Raw genomic sequence first — 24788 nt, 5'->3', positions numbered from 1 at the left:
ACTCAACAGAGGTACATATGAAGTGGAAGAAGTTTATCAAAGCATTTCTGACCTGTGGGGATGGGGAGAAGTGAAAAGATGGAAATGAAGAGGAAGGAGAGGGAGAGATAAGAGTAGGGAAAAACAGGGTCAATAGTTTTTTTTTTTTTTTTTTTTAATTCTTCAGGAGGGAAATTTGAATAAACAAACATTTAAGCATAGCAGAGATTTGAAGCTGTTCACCTGGAACCACCATGTCCCAGGCTAATAAACTTGAGATCTTTGGCTTCAGAAAATTGCTACAAACACCTCCTCTTCCATTTCAGAATTTATTCAGCCACGTGGGTTATTTCTGGATTAAGTACCCTCAAATTAGATCGTGTTCCATTTTTTTTAAAAAAGGTTCTGCTGCCACCCCACTCAGACCCCCTCCCATGATTTTAGGATCTAATCTGTAACGTGCTAATTTAAGAGTAATTCCTTCCTGTGGTTTTATGTAAGTTTTTGTTTCACATTTTCTAAATGTATTACATAATGTTCTAGTACATTAATCATCATCTCATGTCATAGCAATTTTATTAAAAGCTTATACTTACAAATATGCATTCTGAAGGGATTTCAGGAATTTTTGCAATTTTCTCTGAACGAGGCTTGTTGAACCAATGGCAACAACGCTTGAGCTGTGTAAAGCAGCTTCCAGCAACCAAGTCTCTCTACACAATATATCTTGTCAATTCAGGCATGGATTCTTCTTGTGTTTAGTCCCAAAGAGTTATAAACAAGTTAGTTTTATCACAATATGTTGTGATAAAATACTTAACACAGCCCTATTAAGTTACTGTACCTGATACAGTTCCAATTCCAGAAGAAATTCCGAAAGATAATTCCCCTTACATGAAGTACTGGAAAATCTGTTAACTATTTTGCAGTTAGTGTTTGCTTATTAATATGGTATCATCTTGCTGAACTCCAAGACTTGGTACCATGAGGTATTTTTCCACATAAAGTTGCTAATGCCAACAAGATTGTCAAAATGGGATTATCATTATTGAAAATATTAGGCAGTAAGGAATGTAATTATTAGAGTGTTTGAATAGGATAACTGCTAATCACAAGTAGAATCCTGGTACAAATCTCATTTCCAGTATACAAGAAAGGACACAAAACCTTTTTAACATAATTTATATACATTTATGGCTTTATACAATAACAGTAAAGGATTGTTCTTGTGTCTGTAGGTACATCAGGCACTTCTCTGAAAATATCCAATTATGAACTTTAATTCTGCGATGTTACTGAATAAGAGCAGTGGAACACAGAAGTGCTGTTACACCACCCACGAGTAAAATTAGCCATATTTACAAGCCATTCTCTGGTGATATTGCTGGTTTGTGGAACAACCCTCAAAAAGGAGGCTAGTTTTAATGCCAAGTTTTTTTGTTTGTTTGCATAAACCACGCTGCATTTTTACGTAATGATTACAAAAAAACATGACAACATCTTATCTAAAATCAGTTATAAATTAAGAATCCTAGCAATTTCATAATGAAAATATGAACTTCAAATCAGTAAAAAAATAAAAAAGTACTAACATACATCCAGTGGTTTAACAAGTGCAAATTTTATACTATTTTAGAATTGGTCCAATTTTAAGTTCTCTCCTCTTCTTAGGGATGCTCTGTTGACTTAAGCCAATAATAAGCAGTACAACTTTTGCTTATAAATGTAGGCAATTTGTCAGTTTATCCAAGCAGAGCTTTCCAATTAATGCATCTACTACCTAAACACATATCATATAGCTATATTATGGAAACAATACATCTTTATATTTAAAATATCTGAACAGCTCTATAATACAATATACTTTTAAAAACAGTACAAACCAGAGAAAAGTCAAAACCAAAGCTGCATAGGTAAGATCATCTGCACAATTCACAAAGCAATCATTTACAATAATTCTGACAAACTAATTTACTCCAAAAGTTCGGTACTTTTACTTAAAAGAATTTATTACTAGAGGTCACATAATGTTTGCTTTCAAGACAGACAACCTACCCTTCATTAGATTTCACAGTATCCCACAGTTACAAGCAAAAATATTAGAACTTTGACACACAAACAAAATAAAAAGAAAATGCAGAACCAAAATTCCCAACATCTATAAGTATCTATTCTGATAATAATCAAACAGGACTTCCTGCAGCCTATTTTAATTAAGGAACGGTTGCATTCAAGTTCATCATAGCTATAAAAGAAAGAATATATTTGTAAGTTATACAGTAGCAATAAAATTATAAGAGGTAAATTGTTAAACGTAGCATGTTCAGCTCCTGCGCCAGAGGGTCAAATTTCAAAGGGTCTCTCTTTTTGCACACAAAATTGGCACAAAGGTCAAATAATTATATGTAAGTACTTCACTTACTCTAGTCAATTGCCATTGGAGAGCAAAAATTTTGCACATGCACCAAAAAGGAGGCTCTTTTGAAACTGGTCCCACGGAGTCTTCTGCTCATGCCATGGCCAAGAGCTGTGGTCACATTTCAGGTATCATTAATTTGATAGGGAAGATATTAGACAAATGCAGGCTGTTTTAGTGAACTGCCAGCACTGAGCAAACACTGTAATTAATATCATAGACTTTGTTATGTTTTGTTAATCTTCTCTCTCCTGGCACGTCCCACAAATGATCATGGAGAAGATGGGAGCTAAAATGGGATTATAATCACTTTCCAGTTATGGATCACTTGAAAATAGTACAGCAGAAAAATTCATTTCCATCCCTGGAACGATTGTAAAATTTGCAAATATTGTAAGTGCAAAATAAAAATCCTCAGTTTTTTGGTTTGTTTTTGGTTTTTTTAATATAAACGATGTGCAGTAATCAGTGGCAGGCAGGCAGGCTTACCTTCCCATTCATCCCTCAAAACACAATTTAACTATGTAAATAAAGCAAATATTTACCAAGTAAAGGCCCAATCCTGGAAACCCTCAAATAGCTGTCAATGGGCCTAATCACCTAAAGGTAAAGGTTTGCAGGACCAAAGCCTTAGTAACTAAAGCTATCCCTTCTCCTTAAAACTCCTGTGTTTCTGTAACTTTGCTATTTCACTAATCTTCCCCACTCCCAGAAATGGAGAACAAATATGTCCTTCCCTGAAATGTTATATAATGGACGTTTTATCCCTCATGTAGTTTTATAGTAGCACTTTCAACCCCCCTAAAATAGGGTGTGATGATAAAAATGCTGACAGACCCTAAAACTAATGCTAAATACAAATGGAAATTCTGTCATTTACTTTATCAAAATGTGAACGTTCTTAAAACAAAGATCCTGCTTTTGAGTCCACAAACATTATGAGACCTCCATGAAATAAATACAACATGAAGCACTGTACAAGCATCTAACAATGAATACTTAACACTTTGTGGTAGTCAGGGTTAAAATGGTAATAGAAGCTGATGAAGTTTCTAAAAATGCATATACAAAACCGATTAAATATTTCCTAAACATGAAACGGAAAGTGTCTGTCTATACACATCACTCTTCTGCCAAAAAATATGGGACAGAAATGTTTTGTATTCAAGGTACTCATTAAGCTTTTCTCTTTCTTTAGTAGCACTCTAAGGTGCTAAGCACATATCTAAAAATGTTCACTTCATCCAGTTAAAATACTGTATAAATGAAGGTTATGAACGCTGCCAGATTTTAGATTCTGTAAATTTTTAGGTAGGCTATATAGCAAAGTAGACTTTAATTATAAGAACAAAATAGCTTTATAACTATTTCAAATATTCTCTCAAGTCCAACAATAACATTCATTAATCTGGAAATCAGATCCACAAATATCTTTGCATAAATTTACATAATAAAAATATCAGTAACATACCAATTGCCATTTAATCTATTGTTTGTTTTGAACATTTGACTATTCAATGAGCTTAGCTGGATCTTATTTACCAGGCCTCTCTTTTCTCATATGAAATGTGTATCAATTTTAACAAATACAAGGCAGCTCATACAGCTGCAAAACAAAGTCCACATTTATCTCAAATCATCAGTTCAGCAGATGTTAACTTCAATAAAAGTTAAACTTACTTAGGGCATGAGACCACCACAGTATTACAAAAAGTTTATAGTTTTTTTGGACCAAACAGATATTTTAAAAAAAACAATTCTCCATCTACAGCTCATACTGTACAAAAACCAAAAGTACAACATGATGCAAAAGTATTTTCTGTGATTATATGGTGTAGTGAATTTGGCACTTCAGAGTAATGAAATTTCCAATGGCACAGTTCTTATCTACAGCAGCACATAACCTGCAAACACTGGGCAAACATCCTGTACAGGAAAAGTCTGTTTGCTGCCAATTCTGACAAAAGGAAAAAATGAGAACAGTTTTATCAAGAAAACTAAAAGAAGGGCGAAGGACATCTTTGGACTACTTTTCTCAGTTCCTGTTGTCAGACAAGTCTGAAGAGCTTTAAACTGTAGCCTAGGAAAAAAACAGAAAAAACACAATGAAACAAAATACAAAAGACATCTTCACAAAAAAGATATAGAATACGTGCTCCAAATAGCTCTAAGTCAGACAATAATGAAAACTACCACTTTGTTATTTTATATATTTATTTATTTTACTACTACTGGCTAGATGTCCAAAACTACTACTCTACCTGTCCAAATAAATGCTAGAAGTCTGTATTTGGTATCCTCATTGCATATGTATAAGTCTAATGTCATTTGCAACCCATTAAAAAAGCTAGCAAGTTAGACAACAAAGTGATGGTAGATGCAGGCACATGACACTGGAAACCATTAAAGCTTTAAGCATTTCCAAATCTGTTAAAGCCTGTACTTTTCCTTTAAACTCATTTTCAGATTATTATTTTTAAAATAGTATGAGAATTTACCTTGCACTAACTCCTAGCCCGACACCCAGCTGTGTGTGGTAGTCTTTACACTGTGTGGAAAACTTTGGTTAGGCAACACACTGTCAAAGTTAAAATCTAATGTTTCTCCATCCATAAGGTCATTACGAATAATTGACTCCATGTCACAGTCCAACCGTTCAATTAACATGTCATCTAAGTCACTGGGAAGCTTCTCCTGATGGAGAGAAACAATTCCCACTCTTCCATAGCCATTGCAACTGTTAACAGCAGCATAAGGGTTCATTGTATTCATATGCATTGGGTGACTCATAGGCACTTGTAATGAAGTTTTCACCGTGGACAAACGATTTAAACCTGAAGTATGTGACATGGTGTTCACTGTGTGTGACAAGGCACGACCATTAACTGCAACTGTTGGCTGATTACGTCCTTGGTGTGGGTGGGCACTGGGAGTCATCATTTTGTTGTGGGATGGTTGGTTACCATATGTTGACATCACTGAATCTGTGACCATCAGCACATTTTGGCCCAATACTCTACCACTAGGTTGAGAAACACCAGTATCTACTGATGTCAAGATATCATTGTGCGGCGGAGAATCAGAAGTTAGTAACTCCTTCAGGAGTCCTGCAGGACAGTTATATTGGCTGATCGTTCCATAGCTTGATTTACTGTCTTGAAGAGTTTGCATAGGCATCTGGGGCAAAGAGTTCATGCTAGCTTGAGCATATGTAAATTTTCGGTAGTCTGGATTTGGTGAACCTATACTTGTGGTTGGTGATGCAAATGAATAACCTGGTGTTTGCTGCATCATTGTAGCTGGTGAAGACTGGGTTGATACGGTCAGTGATGTACTAGGTGACAAGAGGTTGAGATTATCCAAAAGATTCTCCATATTTTCAGAATTGCTCATCTCTGAAAGGCTGGGTAGAGTAGAAGCCATTTTGGTAGCTGATGAAGGATATACCATAGAGTGCACATCCCCATCTCCAAGGTCATCTTGTTCTGTCAAGATTGGAGAAAGCCTTCCACTAATTGTACTAGCATTAGAGCTAGTTCTAGGTCTAAAGGTACTCCAGTTATCAAAGTCATCATTACTGTGTGAGCTGGGGCTTGCAGGCCACTTTGAAAACTGTGATCCGGGGCTGTCTCCATTTCCTTCTTGGCCTGACTGAAGGGCTGCCTTTTTCTTGGCAGCTCTTCCTCTGCTTTTCGCGAACTTGCTGTTGTTGTCCATGGACGCTGCTCTTCTCCTAGGTGACTTTCCACTCTTTCCTCCTTCAGGGTTGAGCATCCACCAAGAACTTTTTCCTGTTCCTTCATTCTGCACCCTGATAAACTTGCTGTGCAGCGACAGGTTATGACGAATTGAATTCTGAAAGATAAAATATGGGATAAGAAACGGGCCAGTTCTCTTTATCTCAACATGTAACACTTAAATGAGCAGGCCATTCTAACGCTACTTGTGTGAAAGAGGCTATAAAAATAACTGACTGAATTACTGTACAAAACTGAAGTTTCCAAAACACCAAACTTTTAATGGCTGTACCCAGTATCTTTTTTTTTTTTAAAAGGAATATTTTGCTTAATACCCTTAACGTAACCTATATTTCAAAACATTTTTGTGCATCAAATCTCCTTAAAACACAGCCAGTGGCACTACTAGCAGGTTCTGCTAGAAATCCTTATTTACATGATTTTAACTCCTCCATAGGAGAAAAGAAAAATCCCTTCAATGTTTCATTTAGTTTGAAAACATAAGTGTAATGGTAAAGCTTGGAAGGGTGCTAGTTTAGAAATATACGTATTGGTTCAAAACTGGCTTAAACGAGTTAGCCATGCTTTGTCATATAATTTATCATATGGTTTAATTGTATGTGACATGATAAAAAGAAGAAGAATTTGGCATGTGCCAAAGGCATCAATTTGAAACATGATAAGGACACCAAAATAAGAAAAATTCACTGAAGAACTGGTTCTCAACTTGATTGTACGAGTCCCTGCTAATGCATAGCCTGCATTTAGGCAATTTTATTAAACAAACGTATTTTTTAACCCAGTACATGAGCAACTGTTTCATTTCTATCTATCTATCCATCTCATCACACATACTACCTGGCAGTAATATCACAGCTTCAGGAGGGTTACTGCTAAACAAAGAAAATTTGAATAATTATACTTTTGTGACAAAATATGTATTAACACAACAAACAGTTTATCCACCGGTTCAAAAATTTACCCTTTACAAAAACGCCTAAAAATGCAGGGCCTCATATGAGACTGGATTCATTACAATCAAGTTGTAAAAATGTATTTTTCTGTAATATTTCTTTATTTTAAATAAAACTCAAATTATGCAAGAAACATGGGATTGCTGTAAGACAGCAACTACAAGGAAATCCAGAGTTATTAATATCAATGTTGTGGATAGCACTTTAAAGCTAAAGCATGACCCAGCCTCAACCATACAATCATGTAAGCCCCAACCTGCAAACACACACAAGTAGTTAAACTCTCAGAGTCTATTCACATGCATAAGTAATTTCAGGATAAGGTCTCAAGTTAAACAGATAAAAATTGCAATTGCTAAACAATGAGGCAAGAGGGAAGACAAACAGCAGAAAGGAAACATGACTCATGGAGAGTTAAACTTCATCCTTAAAACCATCTTTTTCTCCTTCAACATTTTAGTATATGAAATTAACCATTCTAATACCCAAAGGCACAAGAGTTAAAGGATGACTGTACTTCTGCAAAGAGAAGAGACTGCTCAAATCTTCAACAGAGCCACTGGAGCTTCTAGTCACCTCCTGAGACATGAATGGCTTCAGAAAAGCCACTGACCCCAGGAGATCCAGTGTGTTCTCTGTCTGGCTGTGAAATCTCATGCCATTGATAAGCAATTTTGCATAGCCTTGCCCAAGGCCCCCATTCCTGCTGAAGGTAAGAAAGGGGTAGCGTGTCTACCTAAATGTTCCTGGTATTCTTCCTCAAATACATGAGCCAAGATCAAGGTGGGGATGAAGCATCAGGTAGGAACCCAATAACTGAGGATGCCACATGAAGAATAGGGGACCGCATTCCCAAAAGACCATCCTCATGCTAAGGCCATCTGGCAGCTGGACATTGATAGGTGGAGGACAGACAAGTCTCCAGCTGCACTTTCTCCAGTCCTGACCAACCCAGGGACTTTTTCCCCCTCCATATGCTGCTGCAGGGCCACAGCCCTGTTACAATTGTGGTCAAGCGGGCCTACCCCCAGTTGTGAGCTCAATGGCCAGAAACTGGGTAAAAGCTCAAAATGTTACACCACCTACAACAGTGAGTATTGACAGAAAGGGTATGAAGAGATGCAGAAAGACTGGATTAGTGCAAATTAGAGGGCCTATCAATCAGACCCAAGAACGGTCGTGACTTTTAAACAGGAGAATGTAACTGGAAAAGAATGGATCAAAATTGGTGTGCTGGAAATTAGGCCTAATTGGTGGGCAAAATAAGATCTGAGAAGATGGTTTATTCCACCCATCACCCCCTTTTGAGGTACTTATAGAGAGACTTTAGGGATTAAAATGGCAAAATGGACTCCTTGGGGATTCCTCAGGAAAGGCTGGCAGGTCTCCGCTTCACTCCAGGGATTGTGCCCTTCTCTGGTGAGCCGCAAGGGTCCTTTTGACACTCAGACCTCAAGACACCAATTGGGACACCTGACCACCACTGCTGGACCAGCGAGAACCACAGATTGATATATGTGAGATTCTGCTCTGTCCTTCCTTCCCTTGTGTGTTCCTTCCTGTCCTCCTATCTTCTCTCTCCCCCAGCTTTTCAACTGCACCAGCACAATGGAATAAGATGGCCCATTCAGCCCTGCCCAGCCTGAGACGGTCTGGTGAAAGAGGCACCTGACCGAGGCAGCCAGATGATATCCCACAGCAGGGAAGCAAGCCAGGGTCTAGAGCAAGAGCTGTCGTGAGTGGCCTGACAGCTCAAAGCATCTGCCTGTGACTGACCAGCCACCTCGAGACAGGAGAACATCAACAAAAAGTCACATTCCTCCACCTTTACTATCTCTTCTTTTCCCCTTGTTTCTGGTTTGTCAAAGGCAGGAAAAGTAACCACCAGTCACAGGGTCAACTCAAAATTTTACGGGAGAACTAACCCTATCTTCCCCACAAAGGATTATTTCACAAAAATAAGAGAATAACCAGTATCGTCTCTCTAAAAAAGGAACTTTTAATCACAATTAATCACACTGAGTGGTTAAGCCAAACAACTTCATCTCCAAAATGCTTTATGTTTCGTTTTTTATTCTCTCTCTCTCTCTCTCTCTCTCTCGTGTATTCCAATCAATACATTTCTAAATTCTGGCGTGACATTTCTAATGTGTTTGCCAGGAGACTAACCAGACCGAGGTCTATGTACTCAAAACCCTGAGACATTTTAAAGTGCTTAGTGTTATACACTGACAGCGCCACGTTAACATTTTGTCTCTTTGGGCCCACTTAGTCCTCTGAAATTAAGACAATCCCCGTTTTCTCAAAGTTACCATTACTCAGCTAATGAGTACATCTCACTGCCTGTAGCAACACCCAGATGGAAGAGGTTAGCTTGCTGACTTGGTTGAGACCACAGAAGGCAACTTGAGTATTGTCTCTCAACCATCTGAAATCTCTAGCTGCTATGGGACCAGTCAGAGAATTCTCTTTGTGGGGAGGGGGCTCTGCCACATGTTGAGAAGAGCAAATATTGATGTCCCAGCTCTTCAACGCCAATCTCTTTTTATTCAGCTCCTGGGGCCAAAGAAAACAGTTTAAGGAGGGTGGCCTGTTTTCTTGTTGTCTGAAGGAGAAAGACAGAAGCCAGCAAGGGCAGCAATACCTTCCTGGCAATGGCTCTAGCAACTTGGAGCATCTCAAGAGACACACTGTCCCTCTTTTTCCATGCAACGGTGGCAGAGACAGACCTACACGCAGGTGGAGGTACAAAATGCTGCCAGCGAGTCAGCAGTGGCAAACTCCTCTCCCACACTAACTGCTGGAGATGCTTTCAGGGTCAGTTACACTGAAGACCTTCAAGATTTCAAAACAAAGCTAGCAGTAAGCTGCCAAAGGCTCTGCTGCAAACGTGAGCCGCCTCACTGCTGCAGGGAATCTAGAAGAATTTTAGAAACAAAAAAAGTGTAAATTGTTTTTTTAAAAAGTAAAAAGTAATCCAATTAAAAATACATATCAATATTAATGCCAGAATTTCCACCCTCCATTGTGAAGGGGATGTTTTTGTTCGTTTTAAACAGGCTCTCTAATATGAAATAGTTAGAATGGGGATATGCCCTTCTTTGGCACACTACTTCTTTCATCTCTGATCTGAGGATATGTACTCTAGTTAGAACAGTGGGGATCACCATTTTTTATTCTCATATAAGGGCCCAACCCTGCTAGTGATAATACTGCCTGTCGATGCTGTGTACCTCTTAACCACCTATCATCTTTGCTGGGAGTTTAGGGCTCTCAGCACCTTGCTGGACCCAGACTGAATGCCCTTCTCTTTACCACACCTGGCATCTCATCTACTGGCTATACGCCAATGAGGGCCAAACAACTCCTTTGGCAGTCCAAATGTCACTTTTTGGTTGACCATAAATTTCACTGTTGCCCCTGCAACAGGCTGAACTCACTGTAGATCAGAATATTCAACCAAGGTCTCCCATGTGGCAACAGAGAGTCAATCATTTCAAGTATCTGGATCTCCTAGAAAATCCAGACAAACTCAGTCCTTTGTTACCACTTTTGAGATGTAGCTGAATTAAAGGCTGATAAAATTACAGATTTAGAAATGTTAAAAGAAAATTATTCTGCAAGGCTGTTGATTAAAAGCCTCCTGCACTAGCTCATTTTTATTGCATTTTGTAATCATACTCCATCTTGGCACAGATATAGTGTTTACTATAAAAAAAAGCATCAAACACATAAAACACTAGGCCATAGAAATGCAGCAACATTTAACTCCTCCTTCCCTAAAAAAAAAAGTGTTAAATATTTAAGAAATTACTGCAATTCCTTAGTCATCAAAAATGTTATAAACTGGTATTATTGTACTGAGGACATTTGAGGTCACTCTGAGTAACAGAGCTGTCTCCTAACTTTGCCAACAATAAAAAAAATTTTCCTAACAGGAAAAAGTTTGCAGCACAGAGCTTGTTACATAAATTCCTGTTTTTCACACAGCCAGCAGGACATTAAAGAAGCTATGATTTACTAACTTGGAAAAAGTGTTGAAGAGGTAAAGCTTGTGAAAATATGCACTGCTGTTAAATGATGTTGTGTCTACAGACCTTTGCCAGACACAAACATGACTGATAAAAGTATAGTTTCAGCAATGGAACTTGGCAGCAAGATGAGCAAGTGTGGTTGTCAAGATTCAGAGGCATTCATTTCTGAACCACCAGCCAAGCTCCTATGAATAGCTATTTTGCTGCAGATCACTTTAAAACTGTTTTTTAAAATTGAATTTGAAGTCAAACCTTTAAACTTGATTTGAAAGACATGAAATGCAAATTGTATTTAAACTGATTTTATGTGCAAAAGCTAAGTATGCGAGTTAAATTTCAAAGCATACGAACTGGAATTTTATCAAAAGCTAATTATGAATATGGTAGGACTGCTGCCACCTGTGGGGTGCTCCTTGGGATTGATTCTATATCTGTGACCCTAAAAGAAAGTTAATGAAGTCTTCAGTTCTATTTGACCTTTGGGGGGAAATAAATAAATAAATAAATAAACCTGGCTCTGCTGTATTTCAGTATAGACAATGGTTTATGACTGTGCTTGCCATTATTTACTTATTTGAGAGTCAAAGTGTACAACTGTAATTAACAAATACAATACTGACTTTGTAATTAGCAAATAGCAGCTAATAAAATGTAGGACGACCCGTGGAAGCTATTTGTTTCTGTCAGTGAACACATTTTTTCAGCTATAATTTACTTCAACTAATTTTAAAATGAGGTAAAAATCTCTCAATCTCCCCTCCCCTTTCCCCTGTGACACAGTGAGTTCAGCTGCTAATATACTGAATTTAAGGCAAGGATACGAATGTGTTAAAAAAACAAGCAATCCAAAATTAATTGGCAGATGCCTGAAAACTATACCTTTCCTCATTTTCCAGACTTCTCTAAAGGGAGAATACCCCCTCTTCCCGCCCCCCCCCTTTTTTTGGTTAGATTTCACATTGTTTGCAAAGTAAACTGTTCTCTGAAGTCATATTTTTTGTTAACTGGGTGGAGCAAGGGACATTTGAGAAAACATCTCCACTGCAGTATATCCGGATTAATAAATATGGACAAGCCTACAAGCTTAAGAGAAACATGTACAATTAGGTTGGTTTTATTTTCTCCCTACTGAAAGATGATGCAAACATGGGACTGAGAAGTAGGAAAGATAGGTAACTTACCCGACAAGAACTATGGTTCAAGGTGTTTATCAATGTGCATCTCACTATAACCACGCGTGCACCTTATGTGCATAAGATCGAAGTGTTTTGAATAGCACTGGCCATTAGAGCTGTGCATGCATCCTCTGCCTCCTCATTGTATCTTACAAGTACATAAACGGTGGGGCAGCCACAATCCTTCCTCAGTTCCCCTCACAACCGTCAGTGGCCTGGCCTGGCCAGGAATGTCTCTGGGGAGAGTGATCTCTTCCTGTTCCTAGAGTGCACTGGAGATCGGCTGCTAGAAGAATGTGAAGGGCAAATCCCAATACATCCTGTAAGGCCCCAGCAACATGCCATAAGGATGCGGCAGACTTGTTTGATATTAGCTAGTCGACGCCATTCCTGATGGAGCAGCAACAGAGCCCCATAGGGAGAGCCCATGGGTCTTTCAGTGATACCACCTATGGATCTCAGATGAGAGGGTTATTTGCTCAAAGGAGGTGAGTACATATGCCTTGGTGATCAAAGGAAAGAATAGATTTCCTTTTGAGGTGGCACTAAGGTATATGGTGCTCTCAGTACCAGGATCTTCACTGGTACCAGTAAGTGCCTATGTATCAAAACAGAATCCTGGTTCTTGTAGGAGCATATCAAGTAGCCTTGGTTCAGGTGTAGGCGCTGATGCTGCATCCTTGGATCACTGACACTGGGGTTGGTGTTGGAGGCATTTTTCTGTCCCGCAGACCACTCTATCACCAGCTCTCCATGCCACCCGGGGCTTAGTAGTTCTCTCCCGTGAGGCCTTAAGACGACTGACCATGTGTGAAGGCACTGAGCGACACCTGGATTCTCTGCTTCGGTGTTCAGTGGCCTCTCTTGGTCCTGGACTTCAGTAGTGGAGATATCAGCATCGGTTTGGTGCTGGTGTGGTCTTCTCTGCTGGTGGGTTCTGCTTTGGTGCTGGTATCAGTGCTAATGCTGGACTTCGGTGTCATGTTTGCCAGATGGGAAGCTAGACAAAGCTGGTTTGTCCAGTACCAAACCTCTGGTGACTTTCTCTTCTCCATGTGAAGAAACCTCATAAATTGTTCCAGGAGATTAAGTTTTTGGTAGCACTGGAACAATTTTTTATAGTGATTGTGCTGAGAGCCATTGAACCAAATTGTAAACCCTGCATACAATGGAAACCACTTCAAGTCAGGGCGTGCTGCCGCCATCACCCCTAGTTCCAGCAGCCTTGTGTCAACCTCACATCTTGTGACTTACACGTTCTCACTATGAACAACAGGCATACTGAGCATCTACTCATTATATGGGACGCTCCTGGACAAAACCGGCATCTGCTGAGCTCATTTTTCAGTGGGATTAATCTGTCACAGGAAGGCAGGGCTTGGAGCCCACATTCTCACCATTTGCCATGTTGAGGTGTCTTATACAGAAAGTCTTATGGTAGAGTAGGGGAGCCTGACCACCTAATTTTTAGTCCAGACAGATCAAATTCATTCGCAGCAGTTCTTCATAGATGAAACAAAAGAGTTTTGAAGGAGTTTGGGAAGACGTAGTTGAGGCTACAGACTAGCAGGTTGGACACTCGCTGGCGTCTGTGTGGCTGCCGTGGTTAGTAAGAAGGAACTGAGGGTCACAGCTGCCCTGTCCATTAGGCCCTCCCACAGAAATACAAGGAGGCAGAGAGCGCATGAAAACCCCCAATGGGCATGGCTCTTCAAAACACTGATCTCGCATACACGTGCACCTACAGCAGGATCCACATTGACACACTACAAAGAGCTTCAGATTTCTAATTCCACATCTGCCACTAACTCACTGGGGGTCGTTGAGCAGGTAACATAGAAACCTCACTATCTCCAGTTTTCCAATTTGTCTCACAGGGGATGAGGAAAGGATCAATGCAAACACGCTAGAACTGTAAAACATTATATAAGTATTAAGTATAACAGTAATGACATAGAATGTACACGCATGCAAATACAGAGAAAGAAACAGTAATGCACCCATTCCAAACTCATGCGGATATAATCCTGCTATCATGTCATACTTATTTCTATAGTGATTTATGTAGATCATCCAAATTAGTGCAAATTAAACCTTTATAACTACTCTTTGTATAAAAAGGATTCCCAGCTTCATACTGAGTGTAATATGAATATATTGTACACTATGTACATGAATATTTGCTAATATATCGTTTTACTTTTAATGAGAATAAGATTGTGCTGGAGGGAATGTAACATAGGACAATCAGAATTATTTGCGGTAAAGGCACAGTAATGATCGCTAGAGACATTTGTGAGATATAGAAAGGCAGTCCCCTCCATTAAAAAAAACTCAGCCTACATTAAGATTTAAAATTAAATTTTGTGCAAGCTTTATAACAGCTACCATCAACACAACTACATGGGGAAAATACCAACAAATACTACAGAGTGGTGAATGCTGAAGATTCAATTAAAGAAAATTAATCTTTGATTGGATGCAGTATCTTAACTGGATACTTTATATAAACAGACTTTGCTTAGAATTGAGATTCATAAAATATTGAACTAGGATATAAATAAAAACAGACTACAAAAGATTCGGAGATTTGCAGAATAGCTGTGAAGGATGACACTATATATTAATAAAGTAGCAGAATAATGATCCAGTGCCAGAATCCCTAGAAATCATTTTAAAATATTGTTCCACGACTATTATGGGAGACTAATGGGTGTGGCTTTTTTGTTTTGTTTCTCCAGACGGCAGGAATGATTATGATCACTCAGACAAAAATGTTAATCACTAATTTCCTGTTTAACAGACAGCCTATTTCACCTTTGCCACTCTCTCCAGTTACACCCAAGTCATCACAAATAGAGAGTGTGGCACTGTTTACAGAAAACTTTTTTTTTTTTTTAAGGCAGCTTCACTGAAGTGTTTTAGCTCCAATTAACATGCAGAAGTTCTCATGTGAATTAAATATATCAATTCTATTTGACTACAGAGGACTCTTAAAATACTAGAAACACCCTCCCACCCAGAAGATGCAAGAGAGTGGGAGTCTAATCTTAATGTATGCCTATAAAATGAGAAACATATTGAAATCTGAAAATAAAATGTCATTACCTTGTCTTTATTATGTTAGGCTAAGTTAACACTGGGAGGGCTTTCGGGAAAGGAAAATCATAGGGTTTAAAAAATAGGCCATCACATTAGGGCTTTGGGAGTAAACTCCCAGAAAAATACAAGTTTTTGTTTAGGCGCCCGTATTAGGTGAAAGGTAACTACCCGGGAGAAAGACTGATGTAGTAGCTTGTCATCTCTCTCTGTAGAGATAGAGCCTGTCCCCACTTGGGGTCTTCTTTAGGCTACTTTGGTTGAAAGTCAAACATTTTGCTTTGAGGTCAATGCAGACTGACCTGAAAATTCTCCTTTATTGGAGAATCAGGCACTCCTGGGCCTGGTACCATCTGCCTCTGGAATTGGTTATCCCTTCTGCTGTACCTTGTGGAGAAAGAACTATGAAAAGACTCTTTGATCTTATAAAGCAGCTGGTGCTCCCTCCTGTGCTGCCTAGAGGAGGAGAGTGTCTTTTTATTCTTGTTGGAGGACTCTGCCATTACCATGTCCATTGACTCACCAAGCAACTTTCTTGTCAGTGTATTTTCCTGAATGTCATAGTTCCACGTATGGAGCCATATACACCTACGAGATACCATGTGGTACCCTACCACTCTAGACAAAAAGCAAGGAGTCTCTATGGATGCATCTGATGTATGAGACAGCAAATAATTGTCTGAGTGGGTCTCAGTCTGTGGGTCTTCTCACCTTGTAGAAACAATCCATCCAGTAGCACCTATCTCCATGCTAGAACCTCTCTGCAAAGCATGTGGATGCCATGATGCTCTTGAGGCCGCTAACGTGGACTCAGTTTCCTCTCAGGGATGAGTCCCCCCTATCCTGCCTGTGGAGTCCTTCGGAAGGAAATCTCCTTCATTAGGAATTGCTGTTTCCTTTACTAACGATGATAAGGTTCCTTAGGTAGGGTGACCAAATGTGAGGTTACATTGGTGAACACTGCGGATCCTTTGTAGCCTGTCTACTGCAGCATTCAGATTACTAAGAGGCATAGTCGCTGACTACATGGGTGCTCCGGGGTTGGAGCACCCACGGGGCAAAATTAGTGGGTGCTCCACAACCACCGGCAGCCAAGCTCCCCCCTCCTCACCTCCTTCTCCCCTCCCAGTGCGTCCTCCCCTCCCCCCGCTGCCCAACAGCTGTTTGGCAGCACTTAGGACTTTCTGGGAGGGAGGGGGAGGAACGGAGACAAGGTAGGCTCAGGGGAGGAGGTGGAGAAGAGGCGGGGCAGGGACTTGGGGGAAAGGGGTGGAATGGGGGTGGGAAAAGGTGGGGCAAGGCAGGAGCAGGGGAGGGTCGAGCACCCACCAGGCAGAGGGGAAGTCAGCGCCTCTGCTGAGAGGTTCCCACTGTGATCAGATGGCATCCTCCAAAGCCAAGTGGATAGGACAACAAAAGTCCTAGTCTGACAAAGCATTTCCTCATTTTGTGCCTGCCTTTGCTCCAGAGCCAGGTCTCCAAGTGATCTGGGGTAGAAGAGAACCAGAGGCACAAGAGATGATGTGCAGGATAAACTGAGTCAGATAGTTAGCCCTCTTCCCACAGTCTCTCAGTTAAGGCTTTTTTTGGGGAGGGGGGTTAATACGTGGGCACTTCCGTGCTTGGAATGGGTGGAATTTGCAGATTTGGAAGATGGATTCATGGTTGTTGTTTTTCTATTTAGCCATTAGGCCCTGGGTAGCACCTCTGAACTCTTAGATTTTCCTAAAATGATGGTAAGGAAAAGGGCTGTGACTCAGATTGAGATGGCCTACAAATATTCTTTAGAGGCTTATGCGTTTTTCCCCATAGAATGTGGCAGTTTACTTTGGGCCCACTGTGGAGCTGTTATAGGGGAGAAGGGGACAGATCTAAGATGCACCCAATGATCTGTTAGGGGATCCCTCCATGTCTCAGACTTGGCCATTTCATCCTCTCTGGGGCTTTTCAGCACAGGCTCTCTGGACAGTACCTAGTCCTGAGAGAGAATGGGCTGTCTCCCCTGTGGTCAGAGATATAGAAGGGGCAGTCCCTGAAAGGATTAGACTCCAGATTTAGAAAACTGCCTGATTGGTGGGAAAGCTGGTCCGCAAGATGAAACATCCAGGGAAAAAACAGAGATGGGCCTAACCAGGGTACGTGTGTTGGGTGCCTCCTGGTCTCATCACAGCTTTGTTAGGGTGGGACTGATGCTAGGATCTGGCAGACCTGCAGTCTACAGCAGTGGCTGATCATGCAATCCCTGTAGGCTTCACAAGATCCTTCAATCCTTTGTCCATCCTCAGAGCACTGTTTTCCCTACACCAAGTCAGCCACATTCTGCTGTTGCCTGTGAACTCCCTTGCTGAAAGGGACTGTGTTCACTGTGCCTTAGCCAGGATCGCAGAAGCACAAATATCCACTCTATTACTGGAGAAGTGCAAGAAGAGCAGATTTTTTTCCCTTGAGCATGTTAGCTAAGCATACATACAGGTGAGAAGCCAGATTATATTACCAGTATTCTAGGCAACAACCAGGTATGCTGATGCAATTGTAGTTTGGATTGTCAGAGTCCTATACTTGTCTTAAGTGGACACAGAACTGATGGTTGATAGCTATGCATCTTAATATTGCTGCCATCATCTTTGAAACGGCCTTTGAGATGTGTTTAGTTTTCAGTTCTCCTGTGTGAGAAACATTAATTTCCATCACTGCTTGTTTTTATGACATCTGTTTGTATAACATTGTGATGCTCTGTAAGCCTTGTGGAAAAAAGTGTTTATATCATTGACTCTAAACAACGTTACTCTAAAGCATGTTTGTAAGGGTTCAATGGACCTTATTCAAAGGAGACAGAATATTATTTGTCAAAGCTAGCCGTGGAAAGCAAGCAGAGGGCAGAAAAACTAGTAGATATTGTTTCTTCTCCCTATCCCAATTCTGGAGAAGGTGGAATCTCATAACTTCATTAATGTAGGTTATACAGCACGTAGTAAATGGGAAACAAATTTACTGGTTTAACTCAAATTCCACATTAACACAGAAGTGCCTCTGCAAGCAGAGATCACTTTTAACTTTAGTTTTTGGTTTTACTTTCCCTCCTTCTCCCACAACCGTTTACCTTTTACCCACCACAAAACACACACACACCAAAAAAAACCAACCTTTCCGTTTAAAAAATTGTTACTGTGAGAATTTAAATACAGAAAGTCAGGACGCTCAAGGATCTCACAAAGTTAATTAAAATGCAACTTAACTGATAAAAGTATTCATAATTGCAAACGATAACATAAAATACTATGGGCACTCAAGCTGGACAAAGCTAATGTGGCCTGGATTCCTTTACTTTTGCATTTCTTGAATGTGTGCCTACAGGTGCAGGAGAACAGTACACACATGCACATGTCACACACACACGCACACAGATATCACTTCACCCACCTCTGGAATGAAATGCAACTATGGCAGCTGTTGAACAGCCTATATCAACACTAGGCCTACCAAAAAAATCTTGACAATGGTGTGCTGTGACCACTGCTTTTCATGCTGACCAGTGCTGTCTCGTTATTTCCTTATGCTCCCCTTGTCCATTTGTTGTATCTATCTATTTTCTTTTATCTTGTACTTAGATTGTCATCTCCTCAGAGCAGGCGCTGTGTTTCTGTTGCATTTGTACAGTGCCTAGCACAGTGGGGCCCTGGTCTAAGACTGGGTATCCTAGACACTGTTGGACCACCACCATCTCATTCTAAGACAGGAAGAGAACACTGCTTTATGCAACTGAATCTGCAAGAGGAAACAGACTGAACAGAAACAGGTATATAACCAGGACACAGGCCAACACCCTATTCTTGCAAAAACCACCACATGTTTAATATCCGGAGGTAGTCAGGATATCAGTCGTCAGCTTCATCTAAAAGAAAGCATCTCCAACGGTGCAGAATCCAACACCCAACTGGAGCAGTGATTCAAAGCAAAGACAACCACCTTACTCGAAACACCAACACTGCAACCTGCAGCTTTGTGCATTTCTCTTGAAGGTCTCCCATAAAGTTACTGACTGGGCCCAATCCCAAGGTGGTATGGATACAAAACATGGATATTCTTTCAGCCCAAAGTACCCAGTTGTTAAATCTATGCCTTTTTCTGTTTACCTATTTAAAACTTATACATGACAACATTCTAACTTTTAAAACAAATTGTGAACTTTACTGTAAGATTCATATTCCAACTGCCACGTTTGAGCCTTGAGCAAAATATTTTCCCCTTACCGTTTAAACCAGCAAATTATACATTTCTGAAACAGTTTCAATGGAAATACTGACAGACAGTTAAAAGGCATCCTAACGACCCAAAAGACTAGTTGGGTGTTTTTTTTTTTGTTTTTTTTTTTTTTAAGTATAAAAGCACAAGTGTCAAGGCCTTACAACTATTCATCTCCTTCTGGCAGCTATTTATTTTAAGGATTCCAATTTTGTTTTTCTCTTTTGTATATTTAAGCTAGATATTTAATACAGAGTTTAAAAGACAGCCAAATGGTGACACATAAGATCTCTTCAAAGAGACAATTCACACACTGATTTGTTTGGAATGGGATACACTCATTTTTAAAAATGTAGAACTTCAGATTATCAGAATGTTATCTATGAGAACTGCCATTTGCAACAGCTTCCAAGGATATTTTAAGGCCTAGATGAGTATCCTAAAAATAAACTTGAAAGAAAAAAAAGGAATGCAAGTTTTCTGTAGGTTTTGTTTTTAATATTATTTAAACAATCACATCTAAAGGTAAACTGCTCTTTATAGAGTTACTGTAGCAATTTTCCACTACTGTATCATTAGTTTACCCCTGCACAATGTTTACAAACACGTTCATATCCAAGCATTCATTGAACAGCTGGAAGAAAAAGGGCCATAGATTATGGTCCATGCTTTGCTTATTTTATTATTTTTAGTTTCAAAGATTTGGGGAATGTTTCCAAATTTGTCTTGCTTTAAAAATAAAAAAAGAAAAAGTTCCCCCCAGGAACGCAGAGTGTTTTCAAACATTTTGTTTGTTGATCATTCATACATTCATAAATTATTCACAGTATTTGGCAGGCCATACACCTTTTCTGTTTTAAAATGTTTATTTTTGTTCCTTTAGGTTATTGTTTAGGCCTGGTCATAACATCTCTGAGGTTGTTTTGAACAGCAAAAAAGGAAATAAGCAATATCTGAATGTTTTTACAGTGGGATATAACCTAGCGGCTAAGCAGCAATACAATGCCTATTCAACAGAAACAAGGGTGAAGATAGTAATATTAACTAGAAAGTGACAGTTTGTAACACTAAGAAGGCAGAGTTCTAAGAAATATTTTAATACACAGTACACACACAGAATATATGTATGCATGCATCTACACATACTGCATATGTACCTTTAAGAATATTCAAGTCGGTGAAGTCATTGTCTTAATGCAATGCTGCTTTGCAGACACGTCTCCACTCTACTTCCCACTACCTTCTTTTGCAACAACTAAACACAGTTTAAAGCCATTTGTTTTTTATTACTTGGCTCCCAAAGATGGTATTATAATAACAGGCACTTTTTATTAACACCGGAGTACAAACTAATTATGTACTCTAGATCTGTTTTAAAAAAAAAATCAAAGTACAAAAATGCAATTGGATATAGCTGAGTAAACTGTGCTTTTGTATCACTGGAAATAAATATCTTCTTATTGGTCAAGTTGGAATTGATAGGTATGCCTACCAGTATACTATTCCTAAAGTTATGGTGTTCACACCCAGTGCTGCTAAATACTTGTTCATACTACAGAAAATCTGTAGATCAGTTTTAGGGCAAAAATATCAATTGCATATGGGTTTAAGTGTGGATTTGCAGAATAAAGAGCTTTCCCAATTTAGTTACTATTTTCAAGGATAAACATTCAAATCATTCATGTAGGTAAATCCAGCTAGACAAGCCATCAAGATGGCAGTCTAAAAACTCCATGGGTCGGACTTTTTGTGGGTTGTTTAAGGGAAGGAGACACTGATAGGTTTCCAGCTTTTTCTGCAGTTTGATTATGAAACAACAAGAGGGACAAAGACTGGCAAATCATCAATGAAGAGAGGGATAGCCTTCCATTCTAAAGAGAGTCAGATTTACAACCTCGTTCAAAAACATGAGAGAGTTCCACCCCACCCTGTCACCCCTCCAAGCAGACCAGTCAAGAGAATACAAAATAATAGGGAATAACCCTCCAATTTCATTAACTGCTTTGCTTTAGTCAGTTTTGAGGGAAGCAAGATTTCTCCAAAACTCAAAGGAATCAGTTCCAAAATAAGTTTAAAACAATCATCACTTAAGAGGCCACACAGCCAGAAGAATGCAAGACATTAGTTTCATCTAAGGTATAGTAACCTGCTTTTGTTGGTTAAGAGAACAGGATGTAAAGATCTTAATTAAAAAAAAAACAAAAAAAAACTTACTTTTGGATCATCCCAACGTGAGCCTCAAAAAACCCATTTGCTGGGAAGAAACAGGTTTTTCTGCTATTTCATTTGACAACCATTTGACTCCCCAAATTGAAGGACTCTATAGACTGCCAAAATGAACTTTAAAAAAAAAATTACTGATTATATCACAGCAGAGTATGGATATCCAAAAATACCTTTCTTTTGGAACTGGAACACATTCAACTAGCTTGTTCAATTCATCTGCCTAATACTTTTGGCACAGCAGACAGCATAAAGGCTGGTTATAAAAAATGCAAGAAGTTAGCTAGCTAAAACAATGGAAAACTTATGTGAGGGTGCAATCCCTTGCATGCAGATTAATTAGAAGATATAATAAATCTTTTCCATCTCTAAATTTTATGATGTTATATAACCTTTAATAACTAGTAATCAGAGATTTGACTGGGTCAAATTATTAGGAACGGGAAATAAGTTTTCCTATGGATATTGTCACCTGCATCTATTCATGAGGTTTTCTGGGGCTATATAGGATAGTTCTAACATCCATCTTTGCCTCTGATCTGCCCCAATTCTCTAGGCATATTAAACTGGAGAGAGCAGCATTAGAAGAATCTTAGGAATATAGCAGTTACCATGCCAGATCATACCGATGGTCCAACTAGTTCAAGTATCCTGTGTCTGACACAGCCAGTACCAGATTCTTTAAAAGTACTAAAAACACCATGGTGGATAATCATGGAGTAATCTTTTGTTCACAGGAGAAGTATTATTCCTAATTCTCATCAGTTAATGATTGTTTTATGCTCTGAAGCATGAAAGTTTATCTTAACTTAAATCGTCGATCCAACGTAACTGAATACTCTTCATTATCTCAACTGTCTGATTTGAAATTTCAAGGAAAAACTGAGAACAACAATCTTGTGAGACAGGTCCTGTAGAAGAGCTATTTTTAAAGATTCAGTCTTTTTCAAAAGACTGTTGGAAGGCTGATTTAAATGAGAAGGACATGGAATCTGCTAGTCAAAGGCTTAGCCATTCTGTACTACAAGTTACCACAAAAGAAGCCATGCTGCCTTTTAATGGTGTAAAAATGCCAAAGGATAATGTAACCCACACACGTTCTGGGTGTGGTGCTCTGTTCCACCTAGTGACACCGAGACCACTTAGAGAGAGAGATTAATGAGTTTGCTCTACAGTCTTAGCTAACAGCCAGTTGGCTTTCAGCTCAGGTGGTAGAGGCTCACGCACTAAACTCCAGAGGTCCTAGGTTCCATCCTGCCCACCAATGACTTGGATCTTTCAGTGTTACAACAACACTTGACTGTTGTGCCAAAATACAGCAGCATTCAAATCTATCTCTAACTTTTAAAGTTTATTGTTGCACTTGGCTTACATTGCTTCTTGTGTCTGGCTTACATTTTTACACATTAGATTCACTGTGCACAGATACCTTCGGAGTGGGGGAGACTAAATGTACACCTCTGTCTGCCTTCCTCTTTGCCAGTCTCTCCATCCTCTGCCTCAAATGAGGCACTTAGAATGGAGCTTAGCTCCCCCTCCCGCTTCTCTCCGATTATTGCTTCTGTACCATCAAATCCAGAATCCCACGTATCCATATTGCCAACCCCAAACATTCAAAAAATTATATTTTAAAAAATAATACATGGGGGGGTTACTTACATTCTGGTTTTTGAGCTTTTATGAATTGTGTTTACAAACTTTTCTCTGCAACCACCAGGTCTAGAAATGTACTTTATTACAATGAAAGTGAAATTCTCATGTAGTCAAATGATTTCAGGAGCTGGGGCTTTAGGAAAAACACCTAATAAAACATTGTTAGGCTCACACTAACATCATGGAAACTGGCAACATTGGTTAGGGCTTCCCAAGGAAGGCAGACGACAGACAGACGGAGGGCATCAGGGGTCCCTGTATAGTTGGTTTGAGAGAGGGGGAAAAGCAGCATTAAACTTAATGCTAGGACATCATATAAGGAGGCCTTGAGATAGGAGGGTCAAAGTTTGTTAAAAATCTTGTTCCGGAAGGACATCTGAATGATTTTCCAAGGAGAATTTTAGCATCCCTACGTTTACTCTGCTGACTAAGACTACAGAAGGCTGATCTATCAATAGCAATCCCTGCTGTAGGGCTTATTTCGAAAAGAGACAAGGTAATATCTTTTATTGGACCAGCTTCTAATGATGAGCTTCACTCAGGTCTCTTCAGGTCCATGAAACTAAAAAGTCTCTCTCTTTTACTACCAGCAGCTGGTCCAATAAAAGATATTCCTTCACCCACCTTGTGTCTCTCATATCCTGGGACACACATGGCTACAACAATGCTGCAAACAACAGTGGAAGATATCTTATTTCAAAAACATATTTTAAAGTAAAAGCTAGAAACATCAGCATCTCCCCCATTTTGGTCAATTTTTGCTAACCTCTTTGAATTGGAGAATCCTTCAAGGATCATTTAAAAGAAAGCACGTGATAAAAATGAAACTTAAGGCTACACATTCAGCCTTTGGGAGAGTTTTGAGAAGCATTTAATCTCAGTTTAAATATTGTTCCAATTAAATCAATTTCTATATTGTTTGGCTGACTGGTTTAAACATGGCTTTGCATTGTCCACATTGAAATTTAAATTTCTTTCACCTTATGAATAAACTTCTCAGAGACCCAGTGACAATATGCTGGTCTTCTAACATGATTAAAGGTATAATTCAATCTTGTAATGCAGCTGAGACCTAATTTTTAAATGGCCCTTCAACCTGTGTTACTGCCTCGGTTTAGACAATTTGGGGATATCATTAGGTACTATATATGAAAAAGGGGTCTTAAACATGCACGTGAACTATCATGTTTTAATTAGGCTCTCTGACAACTGTTTTTAATCAGTACAGACATCCCTTTAGCATCCCTCTAGCTTAG

General features: G+C 39.4%; 1 protein-coding gene across 1 annotated transcript in view; it reads right to left on the bottom strand.

Annotated features, from left to right (window-relative positions):
* Positions 1-538: 538 nt before the first annotated feature.
* The window catches only part of FOXO1 (forkhead box O1), a 92233-nt gene continuing 67983 nt past the window's right edge, over positions 539-24788 (bottom strand). The window contains exons 2-3 of the mRNA XM_054015227.1: positions 4894-6250; positions 539-4475 (exon numbers count right to left, since the gene is read on the bottom strand). Coding sequence (XP_053871202.1) covers positions 4907-6250 — 1344 coding nt within the window. The 3' untranslated portion in view covers positions 539-4475; positions 4894-4906. The remainder of the gene's footprint in view (positions 4476-4893; positions 6251-24788) is intronic.

The sequence above is a fragment of the Malaclemys terrapin genome, chromosome 1 (genome assembly GCF_027887155.1).
Source record: "Malaclemys terrapin pileata isolate rMalTer1 chromosome 1, rMalTer1.hap1, whole genome shotgun sequence".
NCBI lineage: Eukaryota > Metazoa > Chordata > Testudines > Emydidae > Malaclemys > Malaclemys terrapin.
Note: the sequence above shows the minus strand (reverse complement) of the source record. Positions and strands in the feature narration are given on the sequence as shown.